Genomic DNA, 19,238 nt, shown 5'->3' with positions numbered 1-19,238 from the left:
CATGTAGCTGTCCAGTTTTCCCAGCACCACTTATTGAACAGATTGTCTTTTCTCTACTGTATATTCTTGCCTCCTTTGTCATAAATTAATTGAACATAAGTGCATGGGTTTATTTCTGGGCTCTCTATTCTGTTCCACTGATCTATTTCTGTTTTTGTGCCAGTAACATACTGTTTTGATTACTGTAGCTTTGTAGTATAGTCCAAAGTCAGGGAGTGTGATTTCTCCAGCTCTGTTCTTTTTTCAGCCAATTCAATCTTTAGTGAAAAAACTCAGGAGCAGCAACTTGGGCTTATTGAGCAGCTCATTGTTTTATTGACACATGTGAGTTGTGGTTTCAGGAATGTTTCAGGAATTCCCTGGTGGTCCAGTGGCTAGGACTCTGCACTTTCACTGCTGAAAGCATGGGTTCGATCCCTGGTTGAGGAACTAAGATCCCACAAGCTGCATGGTGGGGCAAAAAAAAAAAAAAAAAAAAAGGAATGTTTCTTGCATTCCTAGTTTAGGTGATTAGGTTCACTACCTACAGGCTACAGGGTCCTTCAAAGAGCAGCAGGCCACTCCATTGGCCCCAGCACCCGGACAGGCTGACAATCAGTGACGGCTGGGGCCTCTGCCTAGGTGGAGCAGGGAATGGGAAGTCCACCCAATAGAGGGAATGATGTGATCACCAGGCATGGACAGAAAAGAGGCAGCAAAACCTTTGCTACTACTTGGAAGTTTTGCCCAGGCAGGCTCTTCCCTATAAAAGGGAGGGAAACTCTTCCACTCCCTGCATTGCCCAGCTCCCTGCCCCAGCCAGCTCTTCCCTCCTCAGCTGCTCCCACACAGAAAGCAGTGGAGTTCTCAGTAGCTGCAGTTATGCAAAGTTAGGCTTAGAACAAGGACATGTGGGCCATTCAGATTCCTTACTCTTAACCCAGATCTGTCCTTCCCATAACTGCAATAGGGCGAGAACAGTAATACCCAAACTGAATACCAAAGGGAAACAGAGAGCCTGGGGTAAATTTATGTCTGGGATTTATATTCTAATAGCTTGATGGCTGAGAGAAGCCCTTACGAAGGGTATCTTTGCTAAAACAGAATGCAGTAAAAATAATTGAATTTATTGATTTATCTATAGCAGTGGTTCAAAAAGAAACTACTTTCACAAGAACAGCCATAACACTTTAATAATTTGAATAAAACCAACTTCAGGAACAATATACATACAATTTGAACAATTAAACTGAACAGTGTATTTAAATGCATCGAATTCTTAAAAATCCTCCAAATGAGTTCAAGCCCACGGATATGAAAAAGTAATTTTGAAGTACTACAGACCAGAGTAAAACAGACAAGGTAATTACTTTGCATTTATCAATACTCTAGACCAATACTGTGGATACTGTAGACTTTTATGAGAACACTTCTAAGGAATGTTAGAATAAACAGTCATTAAAAAGGAATACAATTGATCTCAGAAAGATGAATTAACAGCTAACAATTTCTTTGGTCCTCCAAGTCACAGGTGTAAAAACTTTAAAATACCAAATGTGAGCTGAATGTTTAATTCTATCTCTAAATGTTAAGCAGGATAATGTTTATATCAGGTTAGATTTTAAAAGGAACTCAGAATCAACCACCACTCTACTTTAGAAACTCCAAGTGAAAAATATATATATATAGGAACTAGAAGTAGGGAAGATTTAAAATTAAAACAAACAAACAAACAAAAAACCTGCCATCTGGCCCTAGCATAAGCCAAATGGCAGCAGAGTGGCAGAGACAGGGCTACCAGAGTTACAGCAAGCATTGTAGTTAATCCTTGTTGGTAACAGGATAAATTTGAAGAGCACAGTGTCAACCAAATAAGAGACTTCTCCATGGAATAACTGTGTTTGTTTTTGCAGAGAGTTGGGGTTTTTTTCGTTTGTTTGTTTTAATTTGGCCCACACTGCCCCAGTGGAGGAAATTTTAAGATAATCATTAATAAGGCAGCAGCTTCCTGCACTAAAAGACCTATCCCACTTGAACAGTTACACAGAAGACAAGATCCACGTGGACCACAAGGGAAACCAGAACACTGGCTTCCAGTAGCTTCCAATCACTCCAGAGAATGACGGTGCATTTTTACAGACACCAACAATACAGCTTTCATTAGACATGGGACATAGTTCAAAGCAGTCCACAGTGCAATTCTGCATTCTCTCATATTCACGGAAGCTATGGTTCTGCAGACCTGAAAATGATGGACACTTTCAAAAGTTTCTGTAAATACTTAGAAAAATATTTGATAAGTTAAAAAAAAAAAAGTTTTGAGGCATCTACAAGGAACTCACAAAGTAAGCTCCCAAGAAACGTGTAAAGGTAGAACTGTGAGAGCTAGTTATTTGCAAGGTCAGTACTAAGTCTTATAAAATAATGGCTTTTAAAAAAAAGGCAAAGGTATCTACACTCTAAATGGTGTGATATTCTCATCAAGGCACAGAGAGTTAAATGTCTAAATCCCTGTATATTGACATGAGAATACACTCGTAAACAACTCCAGGAACTAATTCCCTGTACTTGAATTTTAAAAAGAATAGAAGGTAGAAATTGCTTTTTTAACTCACAGTGAAATTAAAAAACATAGATATTCCACCACCTTCCCTTGGTGACATATGTTACAACTGGATAGTTAAAAAATAAATATATAAAAAATAAAGTATCACTGGCAGTTAAATAAACATGATTAAAATGGAGCTGTTGGACTTTGAATTTGCAGAGCAATGCTGCACAGTGTACATAAATTATTTTAAGCACTATGCCATTTTTGTTTGGGGAGGATAAAATAAATATATTGGTCATAGTTTTCTCCCATTCCCAACACACCTGTGCTTCTGAATCAAATTACCATACTCTGAACAAAACACATGAATTCTTCTCCCTTCCCAGCACCCTCAGGTTACCTGAAAGGCAGTGGTTTTATGCAAGTAACTTACACTATTGGCAGTTTGCTTGAATGTTGCCACTAAAAGGTGGCAAGAAGAAAGTAGATTAATTACCCCTTTATTAATTATCTTTATTTGACTTGCTTTAAATAATTATTAAATACAATTAGTGACAAGGGATAAGCAACAACTGGCAATGGAATGTACAAACAATTAAGACCAAATGATGCTACTAGCTGCACAATCTGTAAACCATGTGGCACATGCTGAGGTTCAGCTCTTAATGAGAGTCAGAAACTCTTCCCGGGTCTTCGGGTCCTCGCGGAACACCCCCAGCATCGTGCTGGTCACGGTTCTGCTGTTCATTTTCTGTACCCCTCGCATTACCATACACATGTGTCTACAAAACAAGGCAACAAATGTGGCTTCAAGGAGTAGACAGTTGCTGGTTTGGTTTTTAAAATAAAAGCAGCCCGAAAGATTAAATCTGATTCAACTGAGTTCACAGTTACCAAGTATATCAAAATGTCGCTTCTTAGACAAATTTGGTCTAAAACTTTTTTTTTTTTTAAGTTCCTAAGACTTACAGCTCTTATTCTTATCAGTGGTTGAGTCCTTAAGGCATCCAGTCGGAGGGGGAAAAATAGGATTTTCTTCCTGGGTGAAACTAATACAAAGTGTCTACAGAGATACACAACTTCTAGATAAAAAGAAATTCAGGATTCTCACTTGATCCATCTTCAGGACCGAGACAGCACTAAGCTAGCTTAGGTGTTCCGAGAAATACTGAGGCACGGTGGTCTCACCAGGCAGAATCCAGAGAACAGTGACCACAGTGGGTGAAGCTGGACGGCACCCACAGTGCACAGTTCACGCCATGACAAAAGAATGGGTGAAAACTGCCCACAGATGTTCGCAATTCTCCTAATTCATTCTAACTTAAAGAAGTGTCTTCAGTTGCCCTTTGTACCTATTCTTAAGTACAACTCTTTATTTTTCAAATGTGTCGCAAAATATTGGGAAAACTCTGCTCTTAGCAACAAAGAGCTAAAGAAGAAATCAAGAGAAGACTGATTTGCACTGTTGTGCAAATTCACTACACCTAAGTCTATGACTCTCTACACCTCCAGCCCAAAACACCACTGGGACATTATTAAAGGCAAACATGGACTTACGTCGCTTCAACCACTACCCCCACTCCAGCAGGTCGCAAGGCCTCTGTGATTGCTACAGCAATTTGTTTCGTAAGGCGCTCTTGAACTGTGGATGTGACAAGGAGCTCAGTTTAAGAGTCTGACACGAACAGAGACCTGGAAGCTTTTGTTGTCTCTAGAATATTTGAAATCTTAAAAAGCAAGACTTTGGTGAGGTTTAAGAGCCAAGACGCACCACTTTTTACCAGTTTGCTTGCTCTGCTGTCTGGGCCACAGGATGCCCCTGTTCAGTCCCCTCACCTGCAGTACAGGTGCCAAGGGGAACTAAGGAACCCCCAGTGCCCACCAGCACCACTGGAGGGAACAGATCAGAATGACGACTGTCTCTTTAGGTGTGCAGAAAGACTGACCAGATATTGATAACAAGCACCCCGTGGAGGCAAAGTAAAGTAAATGAATAAATAGCTTGAAGCAGGGTTAGCAAAGGAGCTACAGTCCAATTATTGAATTGTACTTAGAGCAATGTTGAAAATCAACGATTTAGCCTAAATAACGTAGTTCCTGGGCTGAATAAACAACATCTTTGAAAACATTAAGTGTTCAGCACTGCCTCTATTTGAAAACCGACAAAATCCCCAAATATCAGAGCAGGAACTGGTTAAATCAAGCCACAGCGTAGCTGTACAATGGAATGCTGAACAGCCAGCAAAATGAATGAGATGGTTACATGTATGTGAAAAAATGTTTAAGACCTGGTAAGTGAAAAAGTAGGGGAAAAAGAAAATACTATAATAAAAGTAGATTGATTTTTTAAATGTTGGTATATGCAATAAAATGTGAAGGAATGTGCAAATACAATGATTTGTTCTGGAGGCTTGAAACACAGCAGACTTTCTGTTTTATATTCCTATAAAGTTTTCTTTTTTTTTTTTGGTCACACCACACGGCTTGGGGGAATCTTATTTCCCTGAACAGGTATTAAACCCTGGCCACCGCAGTGAATGCACCGAGTCCTAACCACTGGACCGCCAGGGAATTCCCTTGATTTTTATAAGCCATATGTATTACACTTGTAATAAGAACAAAAAAGACTTTTTCCTTAATAAAAAATGTTTTTCTGTAAATAAAGTAGTTTCAAAGTTTACCTTGTAATCTTCTACTATAGATTTCTACAATCCTAGAAAAGAAAGAATTGTTTTAGTTAATTATAAATTGTTTGAAGTGAAATTGGCAAGGCTTCCCCATAAGTCTAAAGAATAATTGCTTTATTGAAGTAATTGTAGGGTCTGGGCAGGAGATAAATGCTTATAGGAGGAGGATAGAAAGATACAAAAACTACAAGGAAATGAGAAGAGGGAGGGTCAAAAGGAGACCACCAACCATGACACAGTGGTACTTCCGTAAGTCCCCAAAGACAGAGAGAATTAAGTGTAACATTCACTTAGGAAAAACAATTAGAGGTGAGTAATTTTCAAGCTCCCATGTCATCAATTTTAGGTCACATCTCACATGTTCTAATTAATCATATTGTTTAATAAGAGCTTAAAGCTCAAGTTAAAAATAAAGACTATTTGTTAATTAATAGCAGACAAATATCAACTATGTACCAACTAAACCTATTAGGATAATCAGATGAGAGCTAAACAGACCTCTTCAGACATCTCTTTATAATATAGGTCTACATAAGCACTCAGTAGGATTAACCACCCCCTCCAAATAAAAGCCCCTGATCTTAGCTCATAACACAATCTGTCAAGTGATGAATTTCCCCTTTCAACATCTTTTACTCTGGCTGTAAAATGGCTACAGAATTACACATTTGAGGATTGCAATTCACGTGAAGGGTCTTTTCTTTAAAATTTGGCCTTTTAGTCATGAATTTGGACTCAATTTAAGGATCAGCTTACCTATGAGGTATGTTATGGCTCTTTCCCCCACTGTGCCACTCAGACAGAACTGATGACTTGCTTCTTTATACCTGCGACAGCCAATGAAGTCAGTCACAGGGGGGCTGCCTACCCTAACAGGAATGCCTCTAACATTTCACTGCCAGCCCGGGTGCCTGCCTGTTGCTGGCGACTGTGCCGGACGAGGGTCATTCGTTATTGAGTGCCTACTGTGTATATGATTATGTGGCGAACAGAGCCCCTATGCTCAGAGTTTATCATTTCTTATTCCTAGTTTTTCTTTTTCAAGTAAAGAATAGGTGTCGGATTTCTGTCTTCTCAGCATTAAAGATAATCACATAGTGTATGAAGGCCATTCAAGATGGCTGCTGTCTTGCTCTCTCTACATCTCCTGCTTGATGAGTCCCTGCTTCACTCACATGACTATCCAATCCTCTTCATTATAGGGCTTAATCAGTAACTGCCTCCATGCTTGCCCCCTGCCCCAGCCGCTGGTTTCCCTGGTAACTGATGAACCAACCTGATGTCAATTCCCCCTATAAATGGTAGCCTCCTTCTCCCCCGGGTAGTGAAGGTTGTTGCTGCGCACGGTGAGGTGTTGCTCCAGGACCTGGCTTTGGACTAGTAAGATCCTTTTCTCCACTAAACCGCTGATGTCTCTGTCACTGTTTCGGGGCTCGCTCTTCAGTCTTGAGGCTGGGCTATCAATCATAAGGCTTGCAGGCCTTCGAGGCGCAGCCCAATAATTGCTGAGCCAGCCAGGAGGCCGAGGAAACTCCCGTGAATGCAGAGATGTCGGGAAATACTGGTGAGGAACGGAAAGTTGGGGGGGGGCGGGAATCGCGAGGTGGCTGTCCACTAGCCATGTGGGGCCCTGTGGCAGCTGACTGCCATGAGAGATGCCTTCTTCTTCCATTATACTGATGATAGCCTGTTATTCTCACAATCTCTTTCCAATTTAAAAGTAGCAGCCCCGGGCTTCTGTGGTGGCGCAGTGGTTGAGAGTCCGCCTGCCGATGCAGAGAACACGGGTTCGTGCCCCGGTCTGGGAAGATCCCACATGCCGCGGAGCGGCTGGGCCTGTGAGCCATGGCCGCTGAGCCTGCGCGTCCGGAGCGTGTGCTCCGCAACGGGAGAGGCCACAACAGTGAGACGCCCGCGTACCGCAAAAAAAAAAAAAAAAAAAAAAAAGTACCAGCCCCGCACTCATAGCTCATCTGACTGCACTGGGCTGGCTGGTGAACACAGACAAAACTCAAGGACCTGGAATATCTAGAATATGTAAGCATACCCCAACTCACCATCCCTAAACAATTACAGACACAGGTTTTAGGGATACTAACTCAGGGGCAGGCTTGTGAATTGGACGTGGCCAGTTACCTGGGAGGATTTGGTTGGGGTCTGTGGCAACGGCAAACTAACACGAGTACCCATGGGCTTCTGGTCCCAGCTGTGGAAGGGGGCGGAGCAACCATATAGTGTCATGGAACAACAGCCATACGCAGTCTACCGTGCATTACAGTAGGTGGAAGACGCTACAAAAGGCCTTCCCGAGTCGAGCAATGCACAAAACCATGATTTGGGGTCTAGAACAGCTGCTTGTGACACACAGGACCCTCGTGGACATCGACAGTGACCAAGGAATCCACTTTGCCAGCTACGAAGTTCAGGAATGGGCTGACAGAAATGACACACTGGCATTTTCACCTGCCCTACAACCTCACTGCTGCCGGCTAATCGAAAGGCTGAATGGACTACTTAACAACTGAGATGGGAAACCAGCTCTCAATGCATGGGCCAGGAGGCTAACTCAAGCCCTACAAACTATAACTATAACCAGTGTCTACGTCATGTTCACCCAGAGGTAACTCGTCAACACCATCTGAGTTCAGCTGTTGACCACAGAAGGACAATAACTTGTTTTTGCCCTTATCATAGGATCTAACCCCAAGGGGAACACATTATAAAATGGCCCTGGAACTGACAGTAAGTCCCAGGTGGTTTGGGTTTGCCACCCCATTGGGAAATAGGATTAGAAAGGGACTTAGCGATTTCACCTGTGTCCTACCCAGCCCCACCGAAGACTGCTGAGGTAATCAATCTGGGCCCCTACTGGAGAAAGGCGGCGTTATATTAACCCTGTGGTCGGTTGTTACACCACCTCTCCAATACTAGGCATGGCTGTGGGGACTGAGGGTGGACAGGCGATGTGGTCCTGCGGGCCAGGACAAAACCCGCGTTATCTCAGGATGCTATTACTGCTTATGTTTTGCTTAATGGTCATGACCTCCCCTGTATTGTGCCTGCTAAACATCTTATATATTTTGTCCCTTGCCTGAGGGGAGGGAATCTGTTCCAGGGCTGGGTGGCAACAGTGGGCTCGCCGCAAAATGAGTCTGATTGCTGAGTCTACGGTGAGATGCTGTTGTCCTCCTCCTCTGGGCTTCCATGGTAAATGGACCTGCTAAGCGCCCTGCTTTCTCTTGCTACTCTTTAGCTGCTGCTGTCTGTACTGCATTTGTGGTATCTGGTTGCAGTGCCCCTCGACATACCTGACCCCAGGGACACTGCGCAAGAGGGGTGGACCAAGATTGTAAGGGTCGTGCAGGGTATGTAAGGATAGAGGGTATGGTCAGGCCACTCAAGATGTCTGTCCTCTTGCTTGATCAGTCCCTGCTTCACTCACATGACTATCCAATCCTCCTAGTTATAGGGCTTCATCAGTTACCGCCTTTGTGCTTGCCCCCTGCCCTAGCCGCTAGTTTCCCTGGTAACTCATGAGCCAACCTGACATCAATTTCCCCTATAAGTGGTAGCCTTCTACCCCGAGTAGAGAAGGTTGTTGCTGAGCACGGTGAGATGTCGCTCCAGGACCTTTCTTCGGACTAGGAAGATCCCTCTGTCCACTAAACTGTTGATGTTTCTAGGTTCTTTCTTCAGTTTTGAGGCTGGGCAACTACAAGGCTTGCAGGCCTGTAAGGTGCAGCCCAACACATAGCTTCACTGAATTAAAAAAAAAACAAACTTTATTTTGCCCTCATCTGTCAATTTGCTGAGAGGTAATTATTGGGAAAAGAATTCTAGTTTGACACCGACATTTATCTGCCTTTCAATACTGCCACAGGCAAATCAACGGTCAGTCTAGTTGCTGTTACCTTGTAGGTAACACTTTTCTGTGTGGCTGCCTTTATTATGGTATTTGAGTATGTGCACTCTTGCCTATGCTGTGTCTAGATGGGGGTTTAATTTCATTTTTCCTATTTGGGATCCATTAGGCTTCCTGAATCTGAAGACTGATAGGATGCATATGCTCTAGAAACGTCTCAGCTGTTAACTTCTCTAATAGTACACCTACCCCATTGCCTCTTACCCCCAGGAATTTCAATGAACGGCATATTACACCTTCTTATTCTTCCATGTCTTACACTCTCATTCATACTTTCCACCTGTCTGTGTTGTATTCCATGTAGTTTCTTCAGACCTTTCTTTGGGTTAACTCATTTTCAGCTGTGCCAAATCTGTTTGATATGAGTGTACTGGACTTGGGATTCCATTACCTCATCTCTTTTTCCTACAAGTTATATTTGGTTCCTTTTCCAATCTGCCTAGTTAATTCTGAAAGTTTCTTGCCCCTTTGTCAAACTTTCAGTATTTTTTTTAGGAGTTTATTAACTTATTGATTTTTGCTGTGTTGGGTCTTCGTTTCTGTGCCAGGCTATCTCTAGTTGTGGGAAGTGGGGGCCACTCTTCATCACGGTGCGCAGGCCTCTCACTATCACGGCCTCTCTTGCTGTGGAGCACAGGCTCCAGACGCGCAGGCTCAGTAGTTGTGGCTCACAGGCCTAGTTGCTCCGTGGCATGTGGGATCCTCCCAGACCAGGGCTCGAACCCATGTCCCCTGCACTAGCAGGCAGATTCTCAACCACTGTGCCACCAGGGAAGCCCCCTCAGTACTCTTATTTTTCTAACACACTTGTATATTCTGTATCTGATAACTCTGGAATCTGCCCTATTTGACCAATTGTTTTAAGCTGAATCTGGCTCATGGTGACTTTCTTTTACTTTCAGTGAACACATGCTCTTAGGAACATTTGTGGGAATTCTTTGAAGCCTGGATAAAAGTATCCAAACATGCACTTGTTTCTGCTAGGTGCTAGAAGGCTACCTCCTTAGTGACATCTTACATAATTGCCTTGGGTTTTTTGAGGACCACACAGGTAATCTGAATTCTGACCCCACACCTAAGTGACTATGTGCCTAGGGGTGGTTCTTCCTGCTCTCCCCAGAATATTTAGGGGAAAATAGGGAGGACAAAACCCTGACTTTGGCCCCAGTGCTGGGTAATTCCTGTGGATTCTTACAATAACTGCTTCATATTTCCCCCAATGTGTGAAATGTTAATACACATTATATCTTAGTATGCTACACCAAGATATCATTACAATCTAGTTTACCATACTCTTGGAATCAGTACTCAAATTTTAATGTAACCTATTTTTGTATTCTTGAAGTAAAGCTCCTTGGATGATGAAAACAGTACTTGTAGCCTACTGAAGTAGGTTTTTTGATATTTAGGATTTTTATGACTACTCATAATTGAGGGTAGTCTATAATTAACAGCTTTATCAGGCTTTGTTATCAGGGACAGACAGCTTCATCTAATTAATTGTATAGCTTTTCAGGTTCTTCCATGCTCTTGAATTACTTACACAACATGAAAACTAGTGGTTACTTAGAAGTTTGAAAGAATGCCTAGTAAATTGACTGGGTCCAGCCCCTTCCCCTCCACTGCTCTCCCAACATTAATTTTACTTTTTCTAATGGTTACTAGCTGATCCAGGTTTTCTAATGCTTGCTTCATTCCTGTCCATCTTTTTCTTTAACCTGTTTTTTAAAGTTTTTAAAGCATATTCTTAGTTACATAACCCCTCATTTCTAAATAGAATTATTCTCTCAGACTTATAAGCAACTTATGATAGATTTTCATACTTTAAGCTTGTCACCATTGAGTAAGATGTTAGCTGTGGGCTTGTCATATATAGCCTTTATTACACAGGCAATGAGGTAGGTTGTCTTTCTAATCTGAGTTTTTATCATGAATGGATATTGAATTTTGTCAAATGCTTTTCTACATCTAATGAGATGATTTTATCATTCATTTTGTTAGTATGGTGTATCACATTGATTGGTTTGCAAATGTTGAACCATCCTTGCACCCCTGGAATAAATCCCACTTGATCATAGTGTGTGATCCTCTTAATGAATTACTGATTTCAGTTTGCTAATATATTGTGGATTTTTGCATCTATATTAATCAGGGGTATTGGCTTGTAATTTTCTTCTTGTAGTGGCCTTGTCTGGTTTGGTATCAGGATAATGTCTTGAACTGAGTTTGGAAGGGTTCCTCTTAAATCTTTTGGAAGAGTTTGGGGAGGGTTGGTGTTAGTTCCAAAGAATGGCTTTGCAGTAAATACTGTATACAATTTATGTAGTGTTAGCATCATGATTTTTTATCATGTCTAAGGAATTTAAACAATTTTTGACTTCTAAATAGTTGGGTTTTTAATCTTGAATTTCTAGTTTTCTTGTTACACAACAGCCTTTTCAATTTTTTTAAGTTTAAGCTTACCTTTTGGCCAAAATTCTATTACTCTGCTGTGTATATCTTTTTTTGTCCACTTCATAGACTGAGAGGTAATTAGTGTTCCTACTCCTTTCAGGTTTGTCAGTTTCTCTATGCATTTTAGCCAGTTCATGTTTTGTTTTGAACCCATTTGATGAAGATTCATGACCACTTTTATTATACAACCTTCTCAAAATAAGAGGACTCACTTTATCCCCTTTGATAAATTTTGCCTTGATTTTTATTAACATTTTATTATTTTAAAAGTGGGACATGGTTGGATACTAGATTTAACCCAGTGGACAGCTTATTTAAATAGCCTACTTACTGGTCTTATAACATCTGTGCTCGATCCTCTGTTTTCTCTTGCATTATTATGCTTTCTCTCCTCTTCCTCCTCTGGCAACTGGGAAAGTAATCTGGTGATACTTTTGCAGGAAGAACCCATGGATGGTATAATTTAACCCTTGCAAACCTTCGAAGTGTTTCTGATGCCTTCATATAACTTGACAAGCTAGACTTGACACTGGGCTGCAAATTCTCAAGTGTGGCTAGAGCAAAAAGTGAAAGAAGAGCAAGAATACAGCCAGATCACAGTGGGACTTGTCAGCTAAGGTAAGAAGCCTGAACTTTATTAATGCTGCCCCTTCGCAGCTCCATAGCTTTTGTCAAATCCACACTTGCGAAAGAACATCCTAGCAGCATATGAGAGCAGATTTAGGGATCCTAAGAGATGAGAGGACAGGAGTTAGGAGTTTAACACATGACCCAGGAGGAACATGAAGGCCCAGAGAGTGGCAGCGAGGATAGCAAGAAGGCAGCGTGGTGATGATGTGAGGGAAGTGGAGGTGTTACAGGGGGTCAGTGAGCATACAACAGCAATGGATGGATTCCCCCTTACTCCTTGCCCCAAAATACATTTCCAGATGAAGCAAAGATCTAAATATAAAAATAAAGCCATAAAAATAACCCAAAAATACATGAGTTTATGGTTACATAGGTTTTAAACTTCATGAAAAATACTACTAGAAAACAGACAAATGACAAGCCTGGACAAATTATTTGTAGCTTTAATATTCAGAGAGCTCATACAGATCAGTAATAAAAAGACAACCCAATGGAAAAATTAGCAAAGACTAAGAGCAGGAAGTCCCTGAAAAAAATCAGCCTCACACAATTAAATGCAAATTAAAACAACAGGTACCGTTTTTTACTTACCTGTTTGGGTTTCACACTCTTCAATGTTTGCCAGTGTTGGCAAAAGGGTAGAGAAACACACACCTTTAATCTATTATTAGAGTATAGTTCAGTATGATCTTTTCTGGAGAGCAATTTGGTAATATCAAAAAGTTAGCTAACCTTAACCCAGCAAATCCGACTCCAATCTTACAGACTCAAGAGTAAGGAAATAGATAAGGACGTGTTCACCAAAGTTCTTCTTTTTCCCATTTTTGACAGTAGTCTCAAACTGTAGGCTATACTTATATCAAAGACTGGTTAAATGAATTATATTAAAGAAATACTATGTAGCCATTAAAAGGAACTTTTTTTAGACTAAAAGACGTCCAAGGAATTTCAAGGTACTTTAAGTTTTTAAAAAAAGTAGTATAGAATATAGGATATGATCCCCTTTCGCCTTGTTTAGCTAGTAGTTTTAAGGCTACATGTTTGTGTTTGCACTGAAATCTTCCAGAAGGATAGTGAAAGATCTCTAGTGGGGAATGGAAATAGGAAAGAAAAGTTTTCCCTCCACTCACTCACTTGTATTTAAGTTTAACTGGTATGTTACTTTTATAGCATAGAGAAACAAGAAAATGTTCCCTTTGTAATCTAATGTTCCCTTTGTGATCTAATCTACCCTTGTTCACTATCTCCCAGTCACCTCTGCCTAAATCTCTTGTATCAATCAACCTGCTCCCCATCCACTGGGAGATGCCTTGCTCCTACCCTCTGATTTGCCTTTGTTTAGGCATTAACTACACGTACAGGAATTTCTCTTCTGTTCAGAATTCTGTTCAGCCCTCTACCTCTGGGTCTCCTCAGTCCTGCCTGGCCACAGCCATCTTGGCTTCTCTGAACTCAGACCTCCTAACCAGGCACGTCTGGCACCTGCTGCCAAGTACTGTCCACTCTCCTTGAGGACAGTGGCTCTGTCCTACTTCCCTCTAGCAGCCATGATAACTGGCACATTGCCCTTTCACAGGTGCCCAACAGTTGAACCATGGCTACCTGAGGCACTACAAGTCTATATTCAAGATTTAATTGTGTTCACTCAATTTTCTAATTCAAGAAAATGAATACATGTTCAATGGATTTTCAGCAACAGAAGGAATTTCTATTCAAACTAAATTTACTCTAGAATTCTACTAGAGTTAAACCAGATCAACTCACTTTTGGCATTTTCTTGTTACTTAAAGCTTTACTGTTTGATATTTGACTTCCCTGGCACTGAAAGGTCATTCGTTTAAAGGCAAGCATATAACAAACTTCACATACAAGATTAAAATGAGCAGTGAAGTTTTGCTAAGACATTTAGCCTTATTTATTCCTCTTCATTCCCTAAATATTCCAACTTCTTATAAGGAATAAGCAGTTGGATAATATCTTAGTCTCCTGTTTCATTTAATAGACCCTTTATTCAAAATTTTTACAAAATATCTGAGTTCAGTTCTTTGGTTTACTGCTCCATTTTTTTTCCTTACATTTTAATCCTATTAGTGTAAGGACAAATCCCCATGCTAATAATTAACTCCTTTGTTCATAAAAGCTTAATTATTGGAGAGCTTTTCCTTTCACTAGGAAAGGAAATAACCAAAGGTTATTCCCTTCTACCCCCAAGTCACCACTTTTTCCAACATCTCACTAGATTACTCTCGAATCCATTTCTATAAAGTGTTACCCACGGCCTACATAGTGTGGTCTTCTAGAGAAGACTGCTTACATTAAGACCATGGCCGAGTGTGGTCTGCCAAGTTTTTATAACAGGAAGACTGTCTATGCGACACCTTTCACACGTGGGCAGTCTGATACAGGCAGGAGCAGTGCCAGGATTTCTATATAAGGTGGAGGATTAGCCATCTTGCTGGAAGAGGGGGAACCAGGGGAGTGAGCCTACAGCTGTGTTTGCACAGCAAGCCTGCTGATCTTAGACTATGTATTATAAAACAGTAAGAATAACCAATTATAATAAAGACACTTGTATTCAGCTGATATAACTTTATAGCTTGGGAGTAAGTTATTGGAGAGGAGGTTGCTAATAGAAATTATAATAAGGTTGATGACCCCCATCACCACCAATACTATTTTTCAGCCACTCCTTGGCACTGCCATTGGGTACAGATCACTGAAAGGCACCAACATGTTTGCGTTTGTATTAAGAGCCTGATTGCAGTGAAGCAATTATATTTATGATGTAAGAACATCCTTTCATGCTACCAAGTAGTCCTGTCTGGTAGTGAGATTGCCAAGTAGGAATGAAACTAGGGAAACTAGTCAGAAACTAGGGAAGTTAAATTTCTCTCTTCTACCTACTTTCTCCTTAATCCCTAGAAGAAATGAGTAAGAAAGTAGAAGTGAAAACAACGTAAAACGAACAGCTGTGGAGAGCAGGCATCAGATTGCAGGGGCGGTGTTTACAGAGTCCAACACAGAATTGAAAAAGATCTGGACCACCATTTCAGGATTGTCTAAGTGGAGAAGAAGCAGGAACATATCAGAGCCACAGATGTCAGTTGGTCACAAAGGTATGTTTATTCCAATTTTGATATGGTCACTTTCACCTCAATCAAGTTATCCAAACTTAGCCTGGTTTATTTTTAGAAGGAGGGGGACTCTTGATGTCATTTCATTACCTGCTCCTTCATTTTAACTCTCCTTTAACACATACACCTCCCAATATTTCCCCATCACCCACAACTCGCTAACTCTATACAAGGAAACTACACAAAAGGGTATTTAGGTCTATTCCCCAATATTTTATTGTCCCTATCAGAGATATATGAACACCGACCCTCAATTTGACTTCTAGTTAAACCCAGGAGACCATGCTTGTATATATCACCACTCTTTCCTAAAACTAAAAAATGGTAGCAAAGGCCAGAACCCACAGGATAAAGAATGAAAAAAGACTGTAGCAGAAAGAGAAATAGAGAGTTAGTATTGTCTCAGAATAGAGCTGGGGGGGGGGGGGAATCTGAAAAAGCCAAGGAAGGCATGGTCTTGGGTCTGTAGAAGCAACGGAGCCAGACGTAAACCAACTGGCCCTACAGGATGCAGAGATGTGTGGAGGTACCCAAGTGGAAGGCAGGGTTAAGGCCCCCACTTCAAAGAGCAGTGCAGTTAGACCTCTGTGCCGGTTTCCTCTCCCCCGCAGTTAGCTAAACCACCCTTAAAGAATGGGGGCGGAACTGAATGCACCCTCAGGTCCTCTCCAGTCAGCGAAGGCTCTACTGAGAGAAGTGTGAGGTAAGGCTTCAAGGATGTGCAGGTGGGAGGTGGAGAAGGCAGGCAGGCAATAGGGGAGCGAGAAGGAAAGGGCATTTGTGTTTTCAGGTCCTCTTAGTCTGTCTTAGACCATACTTAGTGTCTATATATTGTCTCTGCAACTATAAAGTAAGTTGGAATGTACCTTCCAAGTTAGATCCACATTGATCAAGAGACAAAGCCTGATAAGATTCTCACCATGTAGGGGCAGGTCCTATAAACCTGTCATCTTATTCACTACACAGTCATACTTACCTAGCAAGTTTGCTGAGGCCAAGAACTTGCTTGTTAGGAAGATAACCGATATGGACCTTCAGAGAAGAGACAGAAATCATGAGCTAAGTGAAAACACAGTACTTCTTTGTGACGAAAGGAAACATAATACAGTATACTTACAGTGCGGTTCAACACAATGAAAACATATTTTTAAAACATCTAGAAGCTTTAAGACATAGAAAATGAAGCACTTACATAAGCAGTTAAAAAATCACATAAATTAAGTAAAAGGAAAATAAGAATGACTATTAATAAAATGACAAATTTGAAGTATAGGTGTGGTATTTCCTGGTGAAGTTAAGCTCTTGATACAATTCTTAAAATCTTTCCTCTGTTGAGGGGAAACTTTCTCAGGAAAATGCTAATTATCCCACAGCAACATTAAAATGTAGCTAAGAAAACCTCCTTTAAATGGCTGAAACTGTAAGTATAAATATTGCCATTCTACACATCATGGTGGCCTTAAAAACCTTGCCCTGTTGCACAGAAAGAGGGTCTCTGTGCTCTTTGTCATCCTGGGCAGCCCCATTTCTAAGCTGCTAGAGAACACCATCCTCCTGACAGGAAGAAAAGGACACGGCTACAAGTTGTGACTCAGAAGAAATCTGGATCCTAAGGCCTAAGTTCTTGTAGGACTTACTATAAGGCAAAGCCATTTCTATGGCTTAAAAAGCACTGATTAATATCTAATATGAAAAAGTTACATATCTTTCAGCCAAGTGTTAAGTATGAGAGAATATTAGTTCTCCAAAAAGATTAATAAATGGTCACTTATAGGCAATCAATTTAAGTAATATAAAATTTTCAACTCATTTGCATCATGGTTTGCCAGCATTTGTTGCATTTGTTCACCTAATATTTACTGTACACTTGAATAATCCAGGAGTAATTAGTGGTTTTTTTTCATCTATTAGGCACTATGCTTTGGGAGTCTGAGAATACCAATTCATTGCCTTCCTGCTCAGCAGAAGGAGAAAGTTAAATAGCATCTGAACATTGGGTATGTCAAAGAAAAATTAGAGTTGAAACTTTCCCATAGAACCAAGGTACAGAAGTACCACTTGACATTTATACACTTATATACAGAGCTATAATTTATTTGTTTATAATATTTTTAGTCTTCCCAAAGATCCTGTCATTTAAATGGTCACTTTTTACTTTTTTTGGCCATGCCGTGTGGCTTGTGTGATCTTTGCTCCTTGACCAGGGATCGAACCTGGGCCCTTTGCAGTGAAAGCGTGGAGTCCTAACCACTGGACCACCAGGGAATTCCTGTAAATGGCCACTTTAGGCAATCATCACTGAACAGTATGTTTAAAAACCGAGTTAGTAAGAACACAGACACAGAAGTAATCAGAGCAGAAGGTAGGAGGATATAGTGGAGAGAGGCTGAGTACAGGCTCAAGTTCCTGGGTCTGACCCCAGCCAAGTCACTAACTCCCTATGTCCTCTTGGACAATTCACAGCTTCCTGGGCCTGGTATTCTCACTTAAAATAAAAGGTAGCCATGAGCTCAAAGGTTCCCTCATTTCTGAAAATACATAGCCCTGCTGTCACGGCCCAGCATCATTAGTTGTGTGACTACCAGACCATATACGCCTCCTCATGTGATGGAATACAGAATCCTCAGCACCCTGATGAACTACTCTTGTCAAATATGTTTAATCTTAAACTTAGGAAGTTTTAGATCTAATCCAGTTTATAGAAAAATGCAGAGATTGAATGGAGCAAATCCAGAAACGGAGACACGCTACAGAGCAACTGGCCTAGTTTCTCAGGTAAAGAACGTCACTGGGGTGGGGATGGAGGTGGGGCTGGCAGAGGAGACTATTGTAGATTAAGAGACTTAAGATGCATAACAACCAAATGCAATGTGAGTGCAAATGTGTAACCCTTATTTGGATTCTGGTTTAAACCAACAAGCCAGCTGAGACACCTGGAAACATGTAAATATCAGTTATTAGATGCTATTTAGGAATTACTGTTACTTTTGTCTATGGCAGTGCTACTGAGGATAAGTAAGAATATTTTAGAGATAGGTATTAATGATTAGTAATGAAGAGTCGTGTTGTCTATAACATACTTCAATATATTGAAGGATTTACTGCCAACTTTTTAGGTTGATAATCAAATCAGTTATGTTTCTTAAAAAAAATCCTTATCTTTTAGAGAAATATGCTGGAAGAAATTATAGAAAAAAACAATGTTATCTAGGATTTGCTTCAAAATAGTCCAGTGGGGACGTATATAGAAAAAGATTGGTCCTTTACTGATAACTGTTGAAACTGGTTGATGGGAACATGGAACGTTATATACTAATATACCTATTCTTAGATATGTTTGAAATTTTCTGTAATAAAAGGTTTTAAAAAGAGATACCACTACATACACATCAGAATACTAAACTTAAAAAGACTGAAAGTGCCAAGTGTTGATGAGGATGTGAAGTGACTAGGTCTCATGAGAGTATATGAAATGTAAACTGGGACAACCAATTTGGAAAACTAAAAGTCTGTATTTAATAAGTTGAACACAGGTATACCCTGTATCCCTGTACATCCACTCCTAGGTATATTCCAATGGAAATGCATGCAAGAGGAGGATCAAGGTGGCGGAGCAGAAGGACGTACAGCTCATCTCCCCCAACAGGCACATCAAAAATCCATCTACACCTGGAACAATTCATGCAGAAAACCAACTGGAAACTGGCAGATTTCTTATAACTTTGGTTATATAAGAAAGTTCTCTGTGTAACCAGGTAGGATGAGAAAAAAATAAAGGCATCAGGACAGGACCAGTGCCCCTGGGAGGGATCTGTGAAGGAGGGAAGGTCCACAGGGGCAGGCCCAAGCCCTGAGGGGCCCCCTTGCCTGCTGGGAGGTTT

General features: G+C 40.9%; 1 protein-coding gene across 5 annotated transcripts in view; it reads right to left on the bottom strand.

The window, feature by feature from the left end:
* Window positions 1-1,154: 1,154 nt before the first annotated feature.
* Window positions 1,155-19,238, bottom strand: part of GCH1 (GTP cyclohydrolase 1) — a 53,232-nt gene continuing 35,148 nt past the window's right edge. The window contains exons 3-7 of one of the 5 annotated variants that reach the window (XR_010942862.1): window positions 16,334-16,389; window positions 11,925-15,282; window positions 5,212-5,243; window positions 4,088-4,172; window positions 3,289-3,312 (exon numbers count right to left, since the gene is read on the bottom strand). Coding sequence is in view for 3 of the 5 variants with exons in the window: in XM_067735121.1 (XP_067591222.1) it covers window positions 2,922-3,051; window positions 4,088-4,172; window positions 5,212-5,243; window positions 16,334-16,389 (303 nt within the window). In the remaining 2 variants the exon portion in view is untranslated. Of the gene's footprint in view, window positions 3,313-4,087; window positions 4,173-5,211; window positions 5,244-11,924; window positions 15,283-16,333; window positions 16,390-19,238 lie in introns of all 5 variants that reach the window. The other 4 variants (XM_067735121.1, XM_067735105.1, XR_010942863.1 and 1 more) reach the window with 4 other exon arrangements.

Source organism: Pseudorca crassidens, chromosome 1, assembly GCF_039906515.1.
Source record: "Pseudorca crassidens isolate mPseCra1 chromosome 1, mPseCra1.hap1, whole genome shotgun sequence".
Taxonomy (NCBI): Eukaryota; Metazoa; Chordata; class Mammalia; order Artiodactyla; family Delphinidae; genus Pseudorca; species Pseudorca crassidens.
Note: the sequence above shows the minus strand (reverse complement) of the source record. Positions and strands in the feature narration are given on the sequence as shown.